General features: G+C 35.0%; 2 protein-coding genes across 4 annotated transcripts in view; both read right to left on the bottom strand.

The window, feature by feature from the left end:
- LOC111057798 (cysteine and histidine-rich protein 1 homolog) lies at positions 1-11,780 on the bottom strand. 2 transcript variants are annotated; one of them, XR_005570404.1, is made up of 7 exons: positions 11,453-11,778; positions 9,691-9,929; positions 7,483-7,694; positions 6,066-6,226; positions 5,587-5,938; positions 2,495-2,697; positions 1-893 (listed from the first exon to the last, which is right to left on the bottom strand). XR_005570404.1 is itself a non-coding variant. In XM_022345269.2 (6 exons), exons 1-6 carry the CDS (start codon positions 11,675-11,677, stop codon positions 866-868), a joined length of 1,068 nt encoding a protein of 355 aa, XP_022200961.2. In that variant the 5' UTR covers positions 11,678-11,780; the 3' UTR covers positions 1-865. The 2 variants fall into 2 exon arrangements, 1 of the variants encoding a protein (XP_022200961.2); XM_022345269.2 differs by lacking the exon at positions 5,587-5,938 and having other exon boundaries at positions 11,453-11,780.
- Positions 11,781-19,402: 7,622 nt separating this feature from the next.
- The window catches only part of LOC111057812 (non-lysosomal glucosylceramidase), a 49,477-nt gene continuing 47,823 nt past the window's right edge, over positions 19,403-21,056 (bottom strand). For both annotated transcript variants that reach the window (XM_039420415.1, XM_039420416.1), the window contains one exon: positions 19,403-19,808. In XM_039420415.1, coding sequence (XP_039276349.1) covers positions 19,623-19,808 — 186 coding nt within the window. In that variant the 3' untranslated portion in view covers positions 19,403-19,622. The remainder of the gene's footprint in view (positions 19,809-21,056) is intronic.

Genomic DNA, 21,056 nt, shown 5'->3' with positions numbered 1-21,056 from the left:
TTACTCTGATATTCTTATTAAAGTTTATTGCAAGAAAATTTAAAAGACAGTAAGTATAAGAACAGTAAGTATATATAAGGGACTAATTCTAAATTAAGTGCTATTTCAAAAATAATCTTGTTAAAATGCATGTACAGTACCTGTCTTGGAAAGCTACTACATTCAGTGATATCAAAAAATATTATTTGTATTTTCAAGCTATTCGTGATTCAGAAATGGACTGTGTTGTCTCTTCATGCTACTGTTTGTGATGTCGAATATAATGTTTTCGATTCTCTTCAAAAGAAGAATTAAACATTATTAAGTATTTAAAGAATTACATTACAATAAACAATTAATGAGAATACAAAAATACTGACTATTCGAATAAAATTAAAAATATTATCTCTTCAAAAATCTAATAAGTTAAATAAAATACTATGATAAATTTCTACAATAAAAAAAAACAAAATAAATTCTTTTATAATATTATATAAACATAATTAATATCATAACGTATAATGATCCTTTCATGCTGAATATAACGATCTAAATCTATGAAAGAACGCTAAATAATAAAATTATAATTGTGAAGTAATATTATTTTTTTCTTGTAAATACACATTTTATAATTTAATATGTCACATATCGATACTACATGAAGACTAAGATCTAATGTTGTTACTCAAAGTTTTAAAGCATCAGGCACCGAGTCCAAAAGATATTTGTCAAGTGTCCTTCTGAGTCAAACAACAATTTTTGGAATTCGAGCAGGTGCATAAAACTGCTGCAATAAGACTTAAATTAATTTATATTGTATTTTAAATAAAATTTAGCGTTCTTTATATCGAATGAAGTAGCTCTTCTTCCAATTCCACATCAGATTTTATTTTGTCACCAAAAACATAATGAGCCTGCAACACAAAATATTTGAGTTAAATGATGAAATTAGAACTCGATAAATAGATAAAATAAGTTTTGAATGATGAGAGAGAAGTTAATAATATCTGATTTATTAGATCACACAGCATGATTAAAAACTAATATTATTAAGCTGGATTCCCACACATCAGTGAAAGTGACGGGCACATGAAAATATGATTTCCATGAGTTCTTATTGGACTATTCCCACCCAGCACGGTTGAGCGTGCATGAAAAGTCCCATTACAGCTTATGGGAATAATATTCTTACTGTGCCAGTAACTTTCACTAATACTGATATGTGGAAATCAGCTTTAATGGATGAAGATGTATTCAAAGAATAGAATTACTCTTCTATTTGATGACTTAGCAAAGTTTGGACAACAATATACAACACTTATAAGTTACCACATATGAGAAAGTCTTCATTAGTTCAAAATCCCAAGAGAAACATCGCGCAATATCAACATGATACTCTAGCTTAAACCTGCCGAATACAAATTAAAAGGCTACGAACGATACATCTCTGTATTTCACAAACAACACAGTAGTTGTCAAATAATGAAAACTGACAAATATACAAACAAAAATTCACAAATAATTTGCACCTCAAACCCTAGTTTCTGATTAATTCAACATAATGAATAATTCAGAAATAATGAATGATATAAACATAATGAAAGATTCAAAATTTGCTTTTGAAGTGAACCTGCTTTTAGTTATGATGATATGCTTTTATTGAGTTGCCTTTCAAATGCACCTATAATTAGAAAAGGTATATTATTGAGTGTGCATCTTCGATTTATTTGATTACTCATACTTTGTTTATACTTTCTTTGATTACTTCATTAACTTATATCATTTGAAGTGTTTATCACAGTTTTCAACTATCTATGAACTATTTCTATTTCTTCAATAGTCATTTGACATTTTGAAAAATAATTTCTATTTCTTTAATAGTCATTTGACATTTTGAAAAATAATTTATATTCAAGCTCTCAATGCTACAGAAGTGTATATACTCTGAGTACTATAAATAGCAATCTATCTTTCTACTGTATTGGATATAGATAAAATTTAACAAAATGCAATCAATATTCATTTTTCTAAAGTTTAAATTTATTTGAACACACATTAATTGGCCAACAATGGCATTGAAATTATTCTTCCAACTTTGTATAAGGTTCAACACAAATTTTACGGTACTGAATAATCAGCTCCAATTTTACAGGTGTTCAATTAGTTTCATAGTATCGAGGTGATAGGTTGTCGTAACCGTAAATGACTACCTGTACCCTCGTAAAAATATATCATTGCCGTCAAGTTGTCACCCCGACTACTTGTCACCTACTGGACCGAAGGTGCCAACTAGTCATGACCGTAAACGACAACTTGACACCTTGCACCCTCGCGTCAGAGTGTCCCCCCGACTAGTTGTCACCTCCTTAGAAAGGAGACAAGTACACGGGGATGGCTCACGTCAACTTGTCCCCTAAAACCCGGTTTTAAAAGGGGACAGGTTGACGGGGTGTCAAGTAGTCGGGGTGCCACCTAGTCGCTTTCCCGTTTCATACTGTCGTCTATGGAAACTGACCTGAAGTTGATAGCTTTGGCCGCGAGAAGCCGGTTGCACTCGGCCGTATCGGCCAATGGCAGGCCGACATACTGGCTCTCATTCTCCTGGTCGGTAAACTCAAATTTGTAAATCTTGGCATCCAACTTCATGTCTCCAAATGGTCCGCGCAGAATCAGGAAATGAACATTCAGTGGCACTGTCGTCTTGGTTTTCAAGATCAACTGTCAGTGAGAAAAAACAATTTATTAGAAAATTTTTCAAGAACCGTCTTCATTGTTTAATTTGTTGCATGTAATCGCAAACAGTATGCAATTACATGGTTTTAAGGCATTGAAATTATACTCAATTGAGAGATCATACAGTAACCGAGTCACTTCGGACTCTTATACAGGGACCCACCAAAAAAGCATCAATTCATGGCCTTCATTTCATTTGTTACCGTACCTACTTCATCATCATGAAGAGATTCAGGATATCCTGCGAAAACGGAAAATTTACAAAAGTATTAATAATTTCACATGTTTATTCAACAGATAAATTTAATTAACAAAACTTTTAATCAATCGTACGAGTAGTACTGAGACTTATGTTACCAGAAACAGCCAATATCAACCAATATTTTTCCATGTATCTCTAAGTTACTACACATGAGTAGTTATAGAAATTTTCAAAACACAATAGAAAGTACAAAATTCAAAACAATTGAAATGAACAAGACTTCATGTCTAATAGACTTTTTTGTCTTGAATAAATGTTATTCAGGGTAGTAGAGTTTGGATCGGGTAATATAAAGGATGCAGTTCAGCAATCAAAACTTATTCAATGAGAAACTACAGATAAATTCTATCAAGCAATAGCTTTCATGAGAATTGCGAACAAAAATACTAGATAAGAAGAAACCATGTGTACGTTTTGAAGACTCCACTTTGCTAAATATAATTCCTTTTTTTATGGAATCGTAGCATGATACATAACTAAAGCATTTTTATCAAAAACTCAAGGTTTCATTAATTTAAACTATTGAAGAGTTAATTGGTCCACAAGTTAACTTTTACCGAGATGTATGTAGCACGATATTATTGTATCTGATTGCCACCCTGAGCTATATAATGTTGACAGTAGTTATTATAAAAGGGATAAATGATTGTTGAAAAAGGGCTTCTTAATTTGTTAACAACAATTTTAATATGCTTTATTAAAAGAAGATACTTGAATAACTTATATTTTTTGAGCTTAAACATGTTAGGAAGAATCCAGGTAGGCTACTTGATAAAAATGAAAATTTCAACACGTTTCATTATGTTCAGTTCAACAAACAAGGCAATGTCTGTAGATTGAACAAATTTAATAATTTTTTTTTATATTAGCTTTACGGAGCTTGTGTAATATTCAATATTTCTGTTTATAATTGTGTAACGCAACGTTATCATTAAAAATTATGGACCGTGCTATAAACGATTCTTAAGAACATTCTTAGCAAGTAAAGTTTGGTTGCCTAGCAATCATCAAAGCGTGATAGGCTAAAAACATTCTAGAGAATCGATCTTAAAGACAGCCCTAAGAGTGCAGAATGGAAGTTTTTCAATTATTCGCCTTGAAAATTTTGCAATTCGATTATTGAGATTGGTAGTTTGAAAATGAAAAAAATCAAGAATTATAAATTAGGCTATTATAATCATAGCTAAAAGTGGCAATCAGCAAAACAATATCCTTCCAGCCAAATTTTCAACCACATGATAATCCATGTCAGTCACACAGATTCTCAAAACATGGACAGAATTTTGTCAAGCTGAACCTTCCAATTAATTACCACTACATAATATTTGTTAATAAAACGATTAGCATGCAATTATACACATTGAGGGCTCAACAGTTTCAACCAGGTTATATCCCGTATCTAGATGGATTACTCAAATTTACTAGAAAGTTTCACAAAAATTTCAACTAAAAAAATGTTGAGTGTTCCAAACAACAAATAGTTAACTATCCAAGAAATAATATTCTTTGTCAACGGTGAAATTTGATAAGTGGAACGTGACTTACTGGCATCATACATCACATAACGACAGAGGATAGAGAATAATTACTATCAGTTGTACAGTCACAAACCAAATAAATAATCAACGTCTAATAAATTGATTGACTTTAATAGAAAATCGTAAATGCAATCTGAACCACCCGAAATTCCTTATTCCGATCTCTATCTTAATAAAGTAAAATCAGAAACATGAAATGTTTAGTACTAAAAGTCTACTCAAGACTGGAGACATGAATACTTTGTGCATTGAGATTAATGATACAATTACCGCAATACATTTCAGTTGGAAAAATACTGTTCCGTGTTTAGAAGAATTACTTTTGTCTGCATGAATTATCAAACGGTTGAAAATGTGCTTTTTCTAAAACGATAACATAAAATAATAAGAACATTATAGTTGTGTATGAAGACTGTTCAATACAAGTTTGTGCGATACAATTTCCTATACAAACTAATTAATTTTCAAAACACTTTACCTAGAAATATAGTTATAACGTTATTACCACGTTTTGCAAAAAAAATTCATCTCTATTCTTGATATGCATTCATTGACACAATGTAACAAGAGAACTTGACAGGTTCTGTTACATCGGTAACATATTTTATTCTGGTACCTAATATCTACCCTCACTAGTTTAATGTTATTCACCAATAGCAAGATTATTTCAATCATAATGATGTGAAAGAACCAGGATTACCTATTTTACCCTATTAATGAGATCAACTCTGATCAACATGTCATTTTAGATTTAAAACTAGATGATATAGTGAATCGAATTGGAAATTTTTGTATAGTTCATATAGTTGTGTAATTTCTACCTATTTCCTATTAAAATTCGATTAAGTATGAATTTCAAAGTTTATTCATATAAGTTATCAAAACCACATACATGTATTTACCAAAAAAATTATCCATATTATTTTTAGTTTTATCTTGAGAGCTAACATATTTTTATTTAAGAAAATAAAAGTTTTCGTTAAAATTATTAAGGAATGCAAACAAGTATTGAACAGACTAGATACCTTAAATGCTAATAGTGAATTCATACCTGTTTGGCTATTATATACAGACCTAGATATGGACCAATCGATGCCTTCTCTCATTCCTCTTCTTTGGTGCGATTTGGCGGCAATCAACCTTCTCTACTCTTGATTCTCTCTCTCTTCTCCATTCTCTCCATCCTTCTCAATTACAAAAAAGTTGGTCCAAATCAACAACCACCGCAAGCCTACTGCGTTGGCGTGCCTAACCATTTCTATTGCCATTGGAGTCTCAATTTCAGAGTGAATCGTTTGAAACGAGGGGATGATGATCAGCAGGATGCGAGGTTGCCATCTCTCTAGTTCTTGACGGTGCGGTGTTGCCAAACTTGTTGCGTGCCAGGAGACGCCACGTGACCTGCAGTCCTCGCCGAAGCACCTAGCTGTAGGGAGGAGGGCGTAAAACCACACAACTTTGTTAAGGCACCGCTATCAAATAAAAAAGGCTTAAGACTTACCCATTATGATCCAAAGTGGAAATAATCAATGGTTCATCCCATTCCACTTTACCTGATATTTCATTTCTCTCTCCAAACTTAAAGTTGGATCTTTCTGGTTGTTGTTGATGCGTGCCTTGACAACCCACTGGTTATTGAAGGCGGCGAAGCGCGACGTTTCGTAGAACAGCTTATGCACGAACTCATCAGTCCGGTATGGCTTCATTTGCAAATCTGAAACATACAACCACTCACACAAATCAACATTGCTATTCAAAACATATTCCATCAAACCTTATTTTAGTTGTTTCAGAGTTATACACTCCAGATACACACTAGACCGCAAGAAAAGCATTTATTAGGTATTATAATACCTGATAATTGGATTTTGAAATCCACAAGAAAAAAGTTTAGTTCGCATTTATTAGGTATTATGAAATCTGATAATTGTGTATTCAAATGAACTAGCAACAGAAACATTTATTCTATCAACTCTGCTTGACATACACTCGAAATTGGTGGACGTTAGTTTCTCGCTGACGTGTTTTCACACACTTAGGCTCAACTCACACTTACGCAACTCAGGTCGAGAAGAGACGCGACTCTAGTCGAGAGCATGTGTTTTCAAATGGTGACGTCACGGAGACTAGAATCGACTGGTCTGAGTGTCACCATTTAGAAACACATGCTCTCGACTAGAGTCGAGTCTCTTCGACCTGAGTCGCGTAAGTGTGAGTTGAGCCTTACTGTGATCACTCGACTGTGTCAACAATGCGAACTGGATTATGTACAGTGGCCAAGACAATATACCAACATTCTAGCACTGAGCAGGGACACAATTAACAGTATCAAGAATTAGATATTCATCCTGGAAAGATCAAAGTATTACTGAGATTTCAAGATCCTCCATCCAATGGACGTTTTCATAGTGTGAGCGCACTCTAATTTGTGCAACATTCAATATTTATGTTTCATTTAAATTCATGTTTGAATTTAAATTTTAAAGTGAAGTATTTTACAGAAAACTGCTCACTGATTTTTTTTATTGCGGATGATGCCCACATGACCTGTTTGCTTGTGCGAAGGTAATAATTGATGTGCGTTGGTGGATTAATGAAATGATCAAACGACCATGCCATCGGTGGGATTCGAACCCAAAAACCAGGCGGTACTATCAGACCGGAGTTTATAACGCTCCTTACCACTAGACCAACCCGGCCGGCGATTATCCACTTCTTTCTAAAAACTCAAAAATATCTCAAAATATTTTGTATCGCCTTACTGATACCGTGATACTATCATAATTACGCGTACATAATACATTTGATAGTATTATAGTTAGATGAAAACAGAGATCACTGTAAAGAACATAAGGAACTAGCTCTTTTGTCAGGAACAAATCGTTGTATAAAACCTCTTCAGCGTAACCGCTTACAGTCTTCACAAAATAGAAATATCATATCATAAATTTATTTGACCAAATCAATTACCACTGAATATAATTTTCTCGTAGGAGAGAAGATCGAAAATGGAGTCATAAAGTCTCTTCTCTTCCTGGCTGATTTCGTCAATGACACGCAACGCCTCCATGACTTCTGCACCCGACCTGTGAGGATGGACGCACTCCTTCTCATGCTCTGGCGCCTCATGGTAGGGTCCGCGCCAAGGACACCCGATGCGTGAGAAGCTGCAGCTTGTGATTCTGCGCACACAAACCAAATGCGTCAGTCATCCAACAAACTCAACAGAACGTTTTCTTCAAGGTGGGTTTTCGTTGGTGCGTAAATGCCGTCGTCGACCACGACAGGGAAAGAATCTCAGATTAGGTAGATTTCAATTTGTCTACATAACCTAGAATATTATGTTTAATTATGTTTTAATGGGGCAGGTTGAGCTTATACTTCTTTAAATTTTTAAATGGCAATATGTTAATATTATTAGAAATGTTAAATTCTTTAATAATAGAGAGCAATAATGAAAAGTTATTTGATCAGCAGTTTCAGCACACTTGAAATTTGGACAATATAAATGTCAACAATGCTTGCCGTCGTCGACTGCGGAAATTTACGCATAAACGAAAATGCACCTTTACAAGTAAAAATTGTATACATAAATTAAAGCAAGTATTTTTCAAATAGAACTTTTGGATGAGTAAAAATTGAGAAACTCAGGATTGAGAAATTCTGATTGACTGAAGAGCCAAAAGTAATAGTACAAATGGTAGTAAGATTAAAACGTTGTAGTAGGTATCATACTTAGGGCCATTAGCACAGTGCCAATTTAAACGGAATCAAATGCCAGTTTAAACTCGATCAAATGAATATCAAGATTCGTTTGTAATAATGTGATTCATTTTGAAGTTGAACCACCAGGTGATCCAATCTTCTACTGTGCAAATGGTCTTAAGTGTAAGAATGGTTTTGAAACTGGTTTCCTGAATCATGACTTGATTGTTTATTGAGCTATCTACTTGCCTATAAGCCACAACATTTTGTATAAAGTTGAGTTTGATTTAAACAGAAATTCAAAGTATCACTCATAGGCCTACACATCACCCAAGCTCAACTAAAAAGAAGAAAATAATTTCAATATATTGAGCACATTGAATTTGGCATTCTAATGTTAAATTATTATTAGCGTCTGTATTGGAACTCACTCAGTTTGAGTGATCTCATTGGGTAGTTGTCAAATCACATCTGTAGCAGTTTATTGGAATTCGTCCAACAGCTAACCTAATACAGTATGTAGTAACTGAAACACTTCTGACGTTATTGAATTGCCAATACTTGTCGAATAAAAATCGAATCACAATTAATTGCCATACTTTCATACAATATACAACAGAAGAATTCTCAAAAAAATAATATTTTATTCATTAATACAAAATAATGGGCCCTCCCAGATTCCAGAAAAGTGAGCTTGGGCTCTGGAGGAGAGATAAAAAAAATATATAAGTAAGCAGATGGATAAGTCACTTAAATACAGTTTCACGGTAAGTCAGCACCAAAATGTTTTTACACTATATGCAGAGAACAGAAGGTTTGTTTTATGACAGTATATTTTAAATCAACATTCTCATATAATTCAAAGCTTATCAGTTTTACAAGGCATGTGTGTGGTAAAAAGGGCAAGTCTTAGTGACGTTTATTCACAAAACAGCCAGACATACGCTATCGTAATTATTCAAGTACCTGACCTTAATTTCAGATTATGTTTCGAGTACCGACCTCATTGTTCAAGTCTCAGCTGAACAAAAGCATCACAGTTCAAGAAATGTTAAATAACATAAAAAATGAGGGTGGAGCTCTCGAAAACAAAATCACTTTGATAAGAACGTAATAACATAAAGACAAGACATCATAGGAACATATCTCATGGTATAAGTCGATTATGTTCCAAATTTCAAGCTCAAGCCGATTTTTGTTAACTCAAACCGGTCAATTACTATTTACTAATACTAATTACTGTCAATTACTATTCCAGCCTGGTGAGAGTGTAAGAACGGCACAGTATGAGAGACTACCAGCGGCACTTAGCTTCACGAAAACAACTAATAAGACTATCGGCTTGAGTTTACTGTGAAATTTGAAAAACATAAAGACCCTATAACATGGGATATATTTTTATGGTGTATTTTTTCTCTATGGTATTAAGTAACTAGTAGAATTGGGCCAACTACTTGAAACGCGATTGCGTACCTTTCATCACAAACCGTATCCTCGTGCCTCTCGAGGGTGTTTCGAGGAAATTCTTTGCTGCAGAACTGGCATTCAGAAGGCAGCTCCCTAACAGCCTTCTCGACGGCCAAGTTGCGCGATGCACTGCTCTTGCTGATCTCGATGCGGCAGTTGGGACAAGTGGCCTGTTCGTCGCGCAAGCGTGCATCTGCCAGCACGTGCGTGAAGCAGCCCGCGCACATCAGATGGCCATTCGTGCACTGGCCAAACAACAATAATTGAATAGCCTAATTCAAACCAAAACCCCAACATAGTTTCAATTATGCATAGAAAGTGGTCGTTTTTAATGTATGTTTTCAATTTGTTATTTCAAAAATCTCAAAAAGGGTACTATGTTGTTATTTTACAAATAAGAAATTAAGTAGCCCTGAATATATACGTTTTCAGTTAATTTCAATAATTCGCACATGTTGACATTCACCTCAAACTGTCGGCATTACGTATATGAGTCCAGTTCAACCAAAAATTATACCGACAGTTCAAAGCGAATCTCACTACGTCAGGGTTGAGAAGCAGAGAGGACCTAGAATCCTAACTCCGCTCTTAATAAGAGCAATTATTCAACTCAATTTACTAGAATTTGATGACAAGTCACAGTAATGCCACATCTACATGTTTTTCCAGCCTGCAATGTGAACAGTGCAGAGCAAAATGAAGGCCAGCGTAGGCAAACCACCCATCCACACACTAGCGCTGGTCGACATTGGCCTTCATTGGACCAATATGTAGATGCGGCATAATAAGATTTAGTGAAAGTTTTCAGATTTTGGGCCGAAAAATTCAAAACCAAAAACAAAGTTTCTCATTTGTGCCGTACTTAATATGCGTAGGAGAGTAGGAGTAAAACTAAAACAAGAGTGTAAACAAAAATCTTCAACTGTGTAAAAATAAAATTGTCAACGACTATATAATTGAGTAGAATATTGGAAAGATGGAATTTGACGACACTGTCAGGTGGATTCAATTGATTTTTTTTCAAAATAAATTGATCAATTTAAAATCAGTAAATATTCAATATATATCATATCGTAGATATGGGTGTCAAAAGGAATCTTGCAACCCATTTATTAAATTATAAATCAAGAGTTGTACCTACTGTTTTAATTTAATATGAATTGAAGTTTCAAATCAAAACCAATTTAACTTATTTTGCTACCTATTTTGCCCAAGACAAGACTTATTCATAATTATTCGATCAAAATTGGCCGTATAAAAACCTCTTTTAATTATTGTCAGGTAGAAAAAAGATGCAAGGAATATACACATGATATAAATATACGTTTAGCATATCTACATAATTATGAATAAGTTAATTCATAGAAAATGTTATATTTGCTCAATATAAGTTAGCTTAACTATCTACTATATTTAAACTTTTGTAAATCTAAATAATACAATAATAACAAATCAAGAGTAGCCTATGTTTTTTTAATATGAAACTAAAAGCTGCTTGCTAGAAATAAATCCTGAATTTAGGACAACCAAAAGATGGTTTCAAAATATCATGTCAAAACTGGCAAAATCTCAACTGACGAAATCTCCATTGCTATAGGCATAACAAACAAAGGATAAGACTAAACTCAATCGACAAATTATTGATTCTGCTGTTTACGCATAATTTGGAACGTAAAATCTAAAATTCCATTGATTTATAATAAAAAAAGAACAGCAGAAATGTCAAGAAAATAGTCTCAGACGAAAGATAGAACAGCTGATCACCAACCTGATAAATAGCTGCCTTGGGAAGGTCCAAACAAACAGCACAACAAAGGATTCCTCCAAGTCTTTGCTCCAGCTTATCTGGTTTATTATCAGTGCTTTGAAAGAGCACTACCTGATTACTTATTTTCCTCTTCTTTGGTGAGGGTCCTTCTAACTCTTCAGATTTTTCAACATTTTCAACTTCTGGTTGATCAGTATTTGACGAAGAAGCTTCAACTTCGGCCATATTCACAAATAATAATAATAAACAATGCTGATGTTGATTGCAAAAAGCTGAAATACGTCACAACGTCACTGATCTTGTTGCTCATCTGTTCTCTGCTGTTCCCAAATTGCGTCGTACTTTTACTAAAACAGGCAGACAACTGCACAATTTCTACTCAAGATATATTCTCCATTATATCGAAGATCAATCTTACATGATAAATTCTAAAGAATAAATATGATTTTTCAAGCTTCAGTTTTTCTAGATTTTATCGATCAACCAAAAAGTCCAAATGATGCAGCAGATTGTGGTGTTGTGAGCTATCATAAATATTATGTGACATTAAGTTGGTATCAGTGTCAATGTGAGTGACGCGGCAATTTCAAAATCATGGCAATATACGTCAAGTTGGAAATTACAATCGTTTTGCGTATCACAACTAAATATTTGCTATACTTGAATGTTTTTATTCTACAGTTTGTATTTTGAATCATTTTTCATTTAATAACAATCATGTAAATTTCATAAATTCTTCAATATTTATCTGATTGAAATATTAAGATGATATAATAATAGCAAGCAAAACATTGAAGTTTTGCAAACATAAAGTAGGTAGTTTCCAAAAATCACCCACTATCGCTATAAAATATTTTTTTCCCACTACACGGAAAACGTGAATTTTTCAAATGAACGACACTTCACTTTTTGAAATGAATAAGTATTAATGAGTTCCTTAAAACATAGAATTTGACCAGACATCTGATACAACTTAAGCTTCGTTTACACCAAGTTAATAAAATGTTTATTTTTCCTCCTTATACATTTTATTAGAGCTTGAGAAACACATTATGCACATCACAGCTTTACGTTATCTTTTCTCTATGATTTGACTTACCTATCTATAAAAATATTTTCACAAATGTATTGATTCATGCAAAAAGGGCTTCAGTCATCAAAAATACCAAATTGAGTTAAGGATGGAATCTGACTGCTCTAATGTTGTCAAATCAGCAGCCAACTTCTAACATTCAATTGTCACTTCAGTCACTGACTGAAGCCCTTTTTGCACAGTAATAAAATTTCTGCTGAGCAGCTGATTGAATAATAGTCAGCTGCTATTCTGTTCTACTTCCATTATATTTATTCACGTTTTGTTTTGAGGTTATACTCTTTGTAAATTGTAATCTTTGTGAGTATTGTGGTCTGGTCCAAAAACAAAGTTTTTTTAAAATCAAACTTTTCATATTTTTCATAGATAATTGTTATTTTTTAGCCATTATGCATTATTTTTTAGCATATTTTTTAGTAGTAGCGAGGAAGACAATGATGAATCTAACGTTGTTGTTGGAAGGAAGAGGAAAAGGCAAGAGTCAGAGTAGAAGAGAAACGTGAAAAAAACAGCAAGAACCAAAGGTCGCTTTAAAAAAGTCACCATGTACTTTCCTGAAAGGGGGCATTCTTTTCTCCCTTGTGATAGGGATTTTGCCACCATTAAACGCCATGTAAAAAAGTTTGACAGAATTTATACCGTTGGTGAAATTCGAGATCTAATAGAAAATAGCAGCACCAAGCCTGGTGACAACCAAAAGTTTATTGTGAAGGAAGTTGAAAGTGAGGATATTTTGAATTTTAAAGCTTTGTGGCCAACCTACTATAAAAAAAGTTGCATCTCCCAGGAAACACTAAAAAAATCCGTGCCAAAAGCCAATAAAATCCATTTTGAAATAAGCAGCTATAAACAATTGAGTTACAATGAAGATAAATGTGGTACAATATATGCCATGAAAACAATTGACAGTATGGTTAGTCACTCTTTTAAAATGTGAAAGGATGCAAAACTGAAGCCAACTTTGCCACCAGCCGCAGCTTATCAAGACGGTAAAGTTCCAATCAAGAGGGCCAAACTCAATGATGTCAGGGATCTTCTACCGTACATTCCCCATGAACACATGGAGTTTTATCAAACAATCATGGACTGGCCCACAGTGGAGCAACTAGATCCAAAAGTTCAAGATGATTGAGAGGATTTTAGATTAAATATTTTTTTTAACAATTTCATTTCACTGTTTTTCACATTAAAACTCTGTAAGCAACCTTAACTGTATTTTTTTTTTTTTGTCAAAAATCCCTTTCTGTTTATAGTACTGCTTTTCAGTGGCCAAAAAGAGTCGAATTGCAATATTTAGTCACTTAAGTGTGTAAAAAGAGTGTTGAAGTAGTATTAAAAAAAATTTTACATGCATAAAGGGCTTCATTTTAGGGCTTAATGCAAAAAGGGCTTCAGTCAACTAAGAAAAAACTTTTTTTATCCCAAAATGAAAAAAAAAAAATTCTTCCAACAACATTTAATTGCCATTTACCAAAGGCTAGGGAGGGAAACCCGAAAAAATGACCTGGTCCTCCAGGTTGGGGGTTGGGTGAGGGGCTAATAACCCCTCACCGGAAAAAAATTGTTATTGTGAAGCCTCAAAATGAGCCTCGGACGGACAGGAATAATGGAATTAAATCAGGAAATGCAAACAAAAAACTAATAAGAATGATGGATTGGACTATTGCCACATGGAGTGTGAGAACGATGATGAGAGCTGGAAGGATGATGGAGATAGCTAATGAAATGACAAAGTTCAAGATAGAGTTGATTGCTCTCCAGGAAATACGATGGCACAGAAGTGGAAAAATAGAGAAAAAAGATTTCTCAGTGTTGTATAGTGGACCAGAAGACAGAACAGGGCAAGGTGGAGTGGGCTTCATGATTGGAAAAAAGCTCAAATCATCTATACTAGGTTTCTACCCTGCAGGCAGCAGACTGTGCCGAATAAAAATCAAAGGCAAATTTAGAAATATATCAATAATTTCTGTGTATGCACCAACTGAGGAGGGGGATGAAAATGAAAAAGATAGTTTCTATGAAGCTCTAGAGAGGGAATGCAGAATGGTACCCAAACATGACATGCTGATAGTGATAGGAGACTTGAATGCCCAGATTGGGAAAGAAGATTTTCTGAACACAGCGGCAGGCAAGAACACCATACATGATGTAACAAATGAGAACGGTTTAAAACTGAGTGAATTTGCAATAGCAAACAATATGATCATCAGCAGTACATGTTTTCCAAGGAAAAATATTCACATGGGTACCTGGACCTCACCCTCATCAGAAACAGTCAATCAAATTGATCACGTGTTGATATCTAAAAGACATGCCTCATCAATCATAAATGTGAGATCCCAGAGAGGTCCAAATTGTGACTCTGATCACTTCCTTGTCTCGGTAAAGCTGAGGGAGAAACTATCAAGAGTAGGATACGAAAGAGGGCTAAGAAGGTGCATGTTGGACATAGAAAAATTGAGAAATGGAGAGAGGACAAATATATATGAAAGAGAACTTGAAAGACTTATCCCTGAAGGCCTGAATGATTTCGAGGGTAATGACAGGAATATAGAGGAGCTATGGGATAATTTAAAAAGAACAGTAAATGAGGTCGCCACAGACAGCCTTGGTGAGAGAAGTAGGGGAAGAAACATAGAATGGTATGATGATGAGTGCAAGGCAGCTGTAAACCAGAAAAATGAAGATAGACGGTCGATGATGCAAAGGGAAACAAGGAGAAATCGTGCTAAGTATATGGAGAGTCGGAAGACAGCCAACAAGCTTTGTAGAAGAAAGAAGAGAGAATATATGAAAAAGCTCATTGAAAACATGGAGATAATGAACGAGCGAAACGAAAGTAGGAAATTTTACCAAGCAGTGAAAAGGATGAGAAAAGGTTTCCAACCAAGCTTGATTGCATGTAAGGACTTGAATGGAAGAGTGCTTGGTGAAGATAGCGAGATAATGGATAGATGGGCTGACCACTTTAGCAGTTTATTGAATCAAGTTGAAGATGAAGAAGACCCAATAGTATATGATAGTGCTGAGCCCCTAATTCAGCCCCCAACATATGCTGAAGTAGAAGAAGTTATGAAAAAGCTCAAAAATAATAAAGCTCCAGGAGGGGACTCAATACCAGCTGAGTTACTAAAGTATGGAGGAAAAAGGATGAGAAGAGCCATGCATACCTTGATTTTATGGATTTGGGAACAAGAGACAATGCATGATGAATGGAAAATTGGAACAATCTATCTATATATATAAAAGCGAAATGGCACTCACTCACTGACTGACTGACTGACTGACTGACTCACTCACTCACTCGCATAACTAAAAATCTACCGGACCAAAAACGTTCAAATTTGGTAGGTATGTTCAGTTGGCCCTTTAGAGGCGCACTAAGAAATCTTTTGGCAATATTTCAACTCTGAGGGTTGTTTTCAAGGGTTTAAAGTTCGTCTTTTAGCATGTATATTCTTCTTCTCCCAATCTCTTAATTATAATTGAAATGTCCATATCATAATTATGTTACTATAGAACTATAATCTAGATAGAGTACCTCTTCGAAACAGTTGTTAACTGGCAACTAAATTAATAATTTTGTCAGGTTGGCATTAAGTTGAATTGACTTTGTTAGGTTGGCACCAAGTTGAAGATTTAAATGCATTTATCGCGGAAAAATAATTGATCGGGCACTGCTACTTCAATCCTGGGAATATTATATTACTAGCCGTCAGGCTCGCTTCGCTCGCCATATCCGTTTAGCCAGACGTTTAGTCTGAACCCCCGACTGGATTGTCCTAACATTATGATAAAAATGCTCAAATGAAAAATGCAGGCGAGCGAAGCGAGCCTGCTGATCTCATTCTTAGACGATCCAGTCGGGGGTCCAGGGGGCGGAGCCCCCTGGCTAGACGGATATGGCGAGCGAAGCGAGCCTGACGGCTAGTATGTCCTATTTTCAAAAAAGGGGATAAAATGGTATGCAACAACTTCAGGGGAATAACACTGCTAAGTACTTCATATAAGATTTTCTCTGCATGGCTTTTGAAGCGTCTAGGTGTGTATGTGGAAGAAATAATGGGAGAGCATCAATGTGGTTTCAGACAAGGAAGGAGTACAATCGATCAAATTTTTACCATGAAGCAGATGATGGAAAAATGTTTTGAGTATGATACAGATCTACATTTGCTTTTTGTTGATTTCCGCCAGGCATTCGATAGCATCAGGAGAGAGAGAATGATGAGAGTATTACTTGCAAATGGAATACCGAGAAAATTGATAAGTCTCATAAAGCTAACAATGTCCAGCACAACCGCTCAAGTTAAGATAGGTAACAAAACTAGCCGAATGTTCAGTGTTACTACTGGTGTTAGACAAGGCGATGCGCTCTCTGCAACACTATTCAATTTGGTTCTAGAGATGGTGCTCCAGAAACTCGGCACAAGCGGAACTATAATCAACAGAACAAACCAAGTATTAGCTTATGCAGATGATGTTGTCCTAGTCTCAAGAAATCAAAATAGCCTCAAAGAAATTTTTAGCAAAATGAGGGAAGAGGCAAGAGAGGTGGGTCTTGAAGTGAACATAAATAAAACTAAATATATGAGAGTGTCTGCAAATCAAGCAAGAAGGCAAGTATGTAATCTGGAAATAGCCGATGACTGTGTTATAGAAGGCGTCAGAGAGTTCAAATACCTTGGGGTAACCCTGACAGCAGACAATAAGACCAATCAAGAAATACACAATCGGATAATGATGGGCAACAGAGCATACTTTGCTAATCAAAAAAATATTAAAAAATATTTAAAAGCAGGCTCATATCCAGAAAAACAAAGGTGAAAATGTTCATGACGCTAGTGAGACCAGTTGTAACCTATGGGGCCGAAACATGGACTATCTTGAACAAAGATGAAAAAGCATTGAGGTCATTTAAAAGAAAAATGTACAGAAGAATCTGGGGACCAATATGTGACGGAGGATGTGGAGAGCCAGATTCAATGTTGAGATAGACCAGGCCATTGGAGCAGGAAATATGGTGCGTTTCATAAAGGCCAGAAGGATTGAAAGGCTTGGACATTTAGCCAGAATGAGTGACGAGAGGGTACCATCAAGACTCCTGGAAGACAGAATGCTTGGGACGAGAAAGAGAGGTCGACCACGGACAAGATGGCTGAACGACGTGATTGGAGACCTCCGGGTGCTGGGCGTGGCAAACTGGCGACGGAGTGCTCAGGATAGAGACGAATGGAGGCGCTATGTTGAGGAGGCCAAAGTCCACCCAGGACTGTAGAGCCGGATAAAGTAAAGTAAGTACATTTAATTGTGTGATTTCTTTCCTACAGAATAAAACAATTGATTTTTTTTTATTCCTGTGTGTTTTCAAGTGAGACAGTTTTTTTTTGTTTTTCTCAAAACTAAGTTTTCTTGACTGAAGCCCTTTCTGCAGGAAGCGATTCAAATGTGGAGACGATTTTTTCAAGTGGGTTATTTTCTGCTTACTTCAATCACAGACAATCGTGTTTGTGTGACAATATCTTGTATCTGTATAAGACAACAAGGCTTATATTTGTGCTCTAATTTAACGCACAATTAACAATTTAACAAAAACACAATTTAACGAACTTCTTCGAAGTTCATGATCAATCTGAGCGATATCTACTTTATCGCTTTTCGAGATTCGGCATGTAGAAGTCTAATTTCATACACAAGAAATGCCAGGAGCTATTAATAGATAAAATAACGTATTTTTAACTGTAGTCACTACGACATGTGATACCACGGAGTCAGTTACATCTTTTACATTATCATCAAGATAAAAGGGGTGACCGTAGTCGAGTGGATTAGATGCTGGCTTCATCATTCAGGCCTGAGTTTCCAATTCAATTCTCCATCAATCCATGACCAGCTTGTGCAGGATAGAATTCGTCATTAAAAAATTGAAAACTCAAAAAACACATAAGTCCACACTAATTACGGGTTTGAATCCCGGGCCGGGCAAGATATTTATCTTGGGCCATTCCCGTTGGACACGTTAAGACGTCGGTCCCGGCTGCCTAGAAACAGTAGTTGGGTAATGTGAGAGGCCCTGAAATTGATCAGGTGCAACCTGAGAACTCTGACACCAGACCTGAGCCAGCCAGGTCACTCGATATTATAATTATTTTTTCCTACAGATACCTTGAAAAGTGACCATTTGTGCACTGATTGCAGGCCGCAAAGAATCACTTTTCCGCACTAGTGCGCAAAGTGAGTACTTTGCATACTCCAGATTTGCAGCATGACAACGCAAAATAGTTAGTAGGTTATATGGAGCACCAGTGCAGCAAAATCAAAATTAAGTTGGTAATACTCATAGTGAGGCCCACGTTATAATGGCAGTGGAGAACAGCGTTGCCTTGCCATTATGTGCCTTCATTATAGTCATTTCAATGATTACATAGGATAGACCCCCTTGAAGCAGTCACATAAATTTTCAATTGAATTACTAATCATTATAATTCAATTATTATTATTCAATTTTAAATAAATTAAGGCTTTTATTAATAATAAAATTACACAGAAAAACATTTGATGGATTTCAGGGAATTTCACCCATAATTACCCACTTTTCATATTCAATGGTAACTGTAGGAAAAATTTAATGTGAAATACGTGCGCAAAGTTCGTTTGCTGCACTCAAGAAACCATTGCGCCCTTGCCTTCGGCTCGGGCGTAAACGGTTCTTTCGGTGCAGCAAACTGTCACTTTGCGCACTAGTTGCACAAATAACTATTTTCAATTTTCAGCTTTCAAAAATGTCTTAATTTAACAGGTGATAATAATGTGGCGGACACAAGACTCTATAAGAGGATGTTGAAGAATATGCACCCGCCTTTATTATTATAATTAATTTTATTAAAATTAACATATTATCTAGGTAGTATTGGTGGGTTTTCAGAATCTTAATTCTCACATTTTAATACACAAAAAAGTTCATAGAAGAAAGATGACTGACTAAGACACGTGTGCTGTCCATGAGCAGTAGCAAGTTTCCTCAAATACCATGTAAGTAAAAAATATAAATATAATATTCAAAATCTGGAATGTTCGCATTTAAACCTCATTTGTCTTGACCCAAGCATTATAAATAGACCATATGGATAATGGACGCATATAGCCAATAGAACGATAATTGCAATTTTCATACAGAGCTTCTGGTGTTTGGAATCCGAGGCCGATTTGGTTGTAGACGGTATTGTAAATCCCTTCAGCTGTACTAAATGCTTCTGTATTCATTCCCTGTAAACAAAAAGCAGGTCGATTATCATTCACTTTTGATAATCGGATTCCTTTCTGATCGGAATTTATTAAGAGGATTCGTAAATTACTAGTAGCCAGAATAAAGTCACAAATATTAAATCATGATTGGAATAATATTTTTGCCTTCAAGGATCAAGAATTTTTCTTCTCTAGCTTCCAATTTTTCAAAATTATATTATTATTTAATTGAGATGGATTATCAACACAATGGCCCATATGAATAAAGTTGAGCATTTGCTTATACTTTTAAAATATGGAGCATTTTCTTAATTTTCTATGAATAAACGTGAGCAAAACCATTTGCTCATGCTCGTCAAAAAAATAGTTTGAGCATTTGCTCAAAAGTAAAAGCTTATACTCAAAATTGTATGAATAAACTAGAGCATTTGCTCAACTTTTGAAGCAAATACTTCAAAAAAGGTGAGTCTAGTCTAGAGCAGCTTATCACCTTTTGCTCATAGTAAAATGGCTCAACTATTCCGTATGAGGAAGAGGAAACTATACCAGATACGATCACAACCAATAGTTGAGAACTTTAAAACTCTTTTTAGATTCAACCATGATATATATCACCATTATTCCTACAAAAGAATAAATACAAAATATGTGCTACCTGATATAAAGATAGCCATCACAAAATAGGAAATAGGCATTTAAGAAGATGAGAGTGTAGACGATTATAAGAAGGCTATTGATATTATAAGATTATGCTGAATATTATTATAGAGATGACATTATTTCACGCTATTATTTCAAAATTCTAAACTCAACTAACCTAAAACTCTATTCATAAAAATAGAAAACAGAGCAAACACAAGCGGTGCCCCGTACTTGCATATTTAGCGCTTCCGTGAGCTTTAAAAACAAAGTTAAGGCTACAAAACCGAATCAGCTGATTAAAAATCTTTAAAATACGTGATCATTTTCTCCAGAGTTCAGGAGCATAAGGAAAGAGTATTATAAGGTACAGCTTATTCATAAAAAATGAGCAAATGCTTTTGCTTCTACCTTTTGCTCATGAACAAAACCTTATGCTCCGTGCTCTTGCTCATGAGCATTTGCTCTGGTTTTATTAATATGGGCCATTGAATAAGACTAGTGTTTTTGTAATAGGTCAACCACTCATTTATTTGATGAATTGAGAATCTAGTAGCAGTTATTAAACTATTATAAATCTCCAGTAAAATAGGGCTCAAATAGTCAGCAACAGAATATCTACAGTTCCCT

The sequence above is a fragment of the Nilaparvata lugens genome, chromosome 2 (assembly GCF_014356525.2).
Source record: "Nilaparvata lugens isolate BPH chromosome 2, ASM1435652v1, whole genome shotgun sequence".
Classification (NCBI taxonomy): Eukaryota; Metazoa; Arthropoda; class Insecta; order Hemiptera; family Delphacidae; genus Nilaparvata; species Nilaparvata lugens.
Note: the sequence above shows the minus strand (reverse complement) of the source record. Positions and strands in the feature narration are given on the sequence as shown.

Coding starts and splice junctions, on each gene's coding strand:
- LOC111057798 (XM_022345269.2), bottom strand. CDS start 11,677: ATGGCCGAAGTTGAAGCTTCTTCGTCAAATACTGATCAACCAGAAGTT. Junction 6,227..7,482: donor CGAGAAAATTATATTCAGTG/GTAATTGATTTG, acceptor TGTATGTTTCAG/ATTTGCAAATGAAGCCATAC. Junction 894..2,494: donor GCCAAAGCTATCAACTTCAG/GTCAGTTTCCAT, acceptor TTTGTGTTGCAG/GCTCATTATGTTTTTGGTGA.